Here is a 1,813-nt window from a genome sequence, read left to right as displayed (position 1 = left end):
CTCCCTCTTCCTCTCCCTCTCTCTCAGTCTCTCTCTCTCCTGAAAAATTTTGCTTTCTGCCTGGACTTAAGACATTTTAACAGCTTGCCAACGAAGTATTTCTGCATACCCCCCAGTCCTTCTCATACGGTTCGTCTGAACAGACAATCGGAGACAATCACACTTATGTCGACTTCTACATAAGACAGAAGAATATTTTTCTGGAAGATCAAGAAACATGAATAAGCTCTAGTTTGGTATCAGTTACTCCATATGACCAAAAATTGACCAGCGCCTGATTTAACCTTCCCACATCTCTCCCATACAATCAGGTCAAGGAAACAGAACTCACAGCATGTCTGGCGCGCCTCGACACGGGATGCCCAGTAGACTGACCAGCAGCTCCACAATCTGGGGGAAGACACAGACAATTTAAAATTGCATTTGTACAGCACATTCGAATAGATAAATAAATTACATCTCTATTTATCTCAGAGGGGCATTTTAGTTTTTATTTAAATGTTTTAGTAAGTGATTTACAGCACTGGCAACAAAATAAGGTCATAATAAGTTCCGAAGATAAGAGGTGTTACAAGAGAGTAACAAACACAGAAAAGAAAGAAGAGAGATAAGGACGATAGATGTTTGATAGGAAAGAACAAGCAAACCACACCAGAGCACCAGCCAACCACCCACGGCAATTTGGTTTATAATTGCAAACATACATCCATACATAATTATAAATACATGCATACATAGATGTATTCACATATACATACAACATACAAACATACATAAATACACAATGTAATCCCAATGTAGAACAATTTCACAACCATGCCATTGCTGGTCCCCACTGTGCAGCGCCCTGTTTGTCGAGCTAGGGTTGTTGTACCTTGCTTAAGGACACACTCCAGTGACCACCCATCTGAGCCCTGTGTCACCAACACTTGCTTGACTTTATTCATAAGTCTATACTCACTACTCACTTAGCCACTGGAGTCCCACTCAACAGCCTGATGCATGCACTCTACAGTCTATATTATTACCCCCAGCTGACCCTAGAATGCTCAAAAACATTCTCTGCTTCCCGGGAAGCACACTGTACAAGCTGCTGATTGCAGGCGCTAGAGGAATAAGATACTGAAAGGATCGTTCGCTGTCTGTGGCTGGGTATTCATTCCCTCTTGGGTGAAGTAAGGAACATTCATGAGGAATGTGTCTTTTCCAAGATCTCAAAGTCAGGTCCCTGACGGGGTTCAAACCATTGAACGTTTGGTTATGAGCCCAAAAACCTAACCACTAGACCACTGAAGTCACACACAAAGTTTTGTGTGTGTTACAAGTCGCTAGTCGGACTTTGACTTTAGGTCAAAGAAACAAACATAATATACATAACAACTGCCACACTGTGCTGCAGACAAAATCTGACAAAGACAAACAACAGAAGGGAATGAAAAGAAGCAGTAATTACCAATGACACCTTCCAACCACCCATACAGACAGAAACAACAGAGGGAAAGAAAAGAAAGCAGGACCTACCCGAGACAACCTCAAACCATCCACATAGACAGAAACAACAGAGGGAGAGAAAGGAAGTAGGACCTACCAGTGGCACCCTTCAACCACCCATACATACAGAATCAATGGAGGGAGAGAAAAGAAGGATTTACCAAAGGCACATCCCCTCTCTCTCTCTATCTCTCTCTCTCTCTCTCTCTCTCCCTCTCTCTCCCTTTCTCTCTCTCTCTCTCTCTCTCTCTCTCTCTCTATCCTTTTCTCTCTCATGTCCTCTATCTCCCTCTCTCTTTCTCTTCCCATTCACTCTCTCTCT

The 1,813-nt window shown here is 42.8% G+C and overlaps 1 protein-coding gene across 1 annotated transcript in view; it reads right to left on the bottom strand.

The window, feature by feature from the left end:
• The window catches only part of LOC101848258 (inositol 1,4,5-trisphosphate receptor type 3), a gene marked incomplete at both ends in the record, with an annotated part of 112,704 nt that overhangs the window by 107,095 nt on the left and 3,796 nt on the right, over window positions 1–1,813 (bottom strand). The window contains 1 exon segment of the mRNA XM_035973446.1: window positions 332–390. Within this exon segment, the coding sequence (XP_035829339.1) occupies window positions 332–390 (59 nt within the window).

This window comes from Aplysia californica, unplaced genomic scaffold, assembly GCF_000002075.1.
Source record: "Aplysia californica isolate F4 #8 unplaced genomic scaffold, AplCal3.0 scaffold01239, whole genome shotgun sequence".
Lineage (NCBI taxonomy): Eukaryota > Metazoa > Mollusca > Gastropoda > Aplysiida > Aplysiidae > Aplysia > Aplysia californica.
The sequence above is the reverse complement of the archived record's forward strand: the minus strand, read 5'-3'. Positions and strand labels throughout refer to the sequence as shown.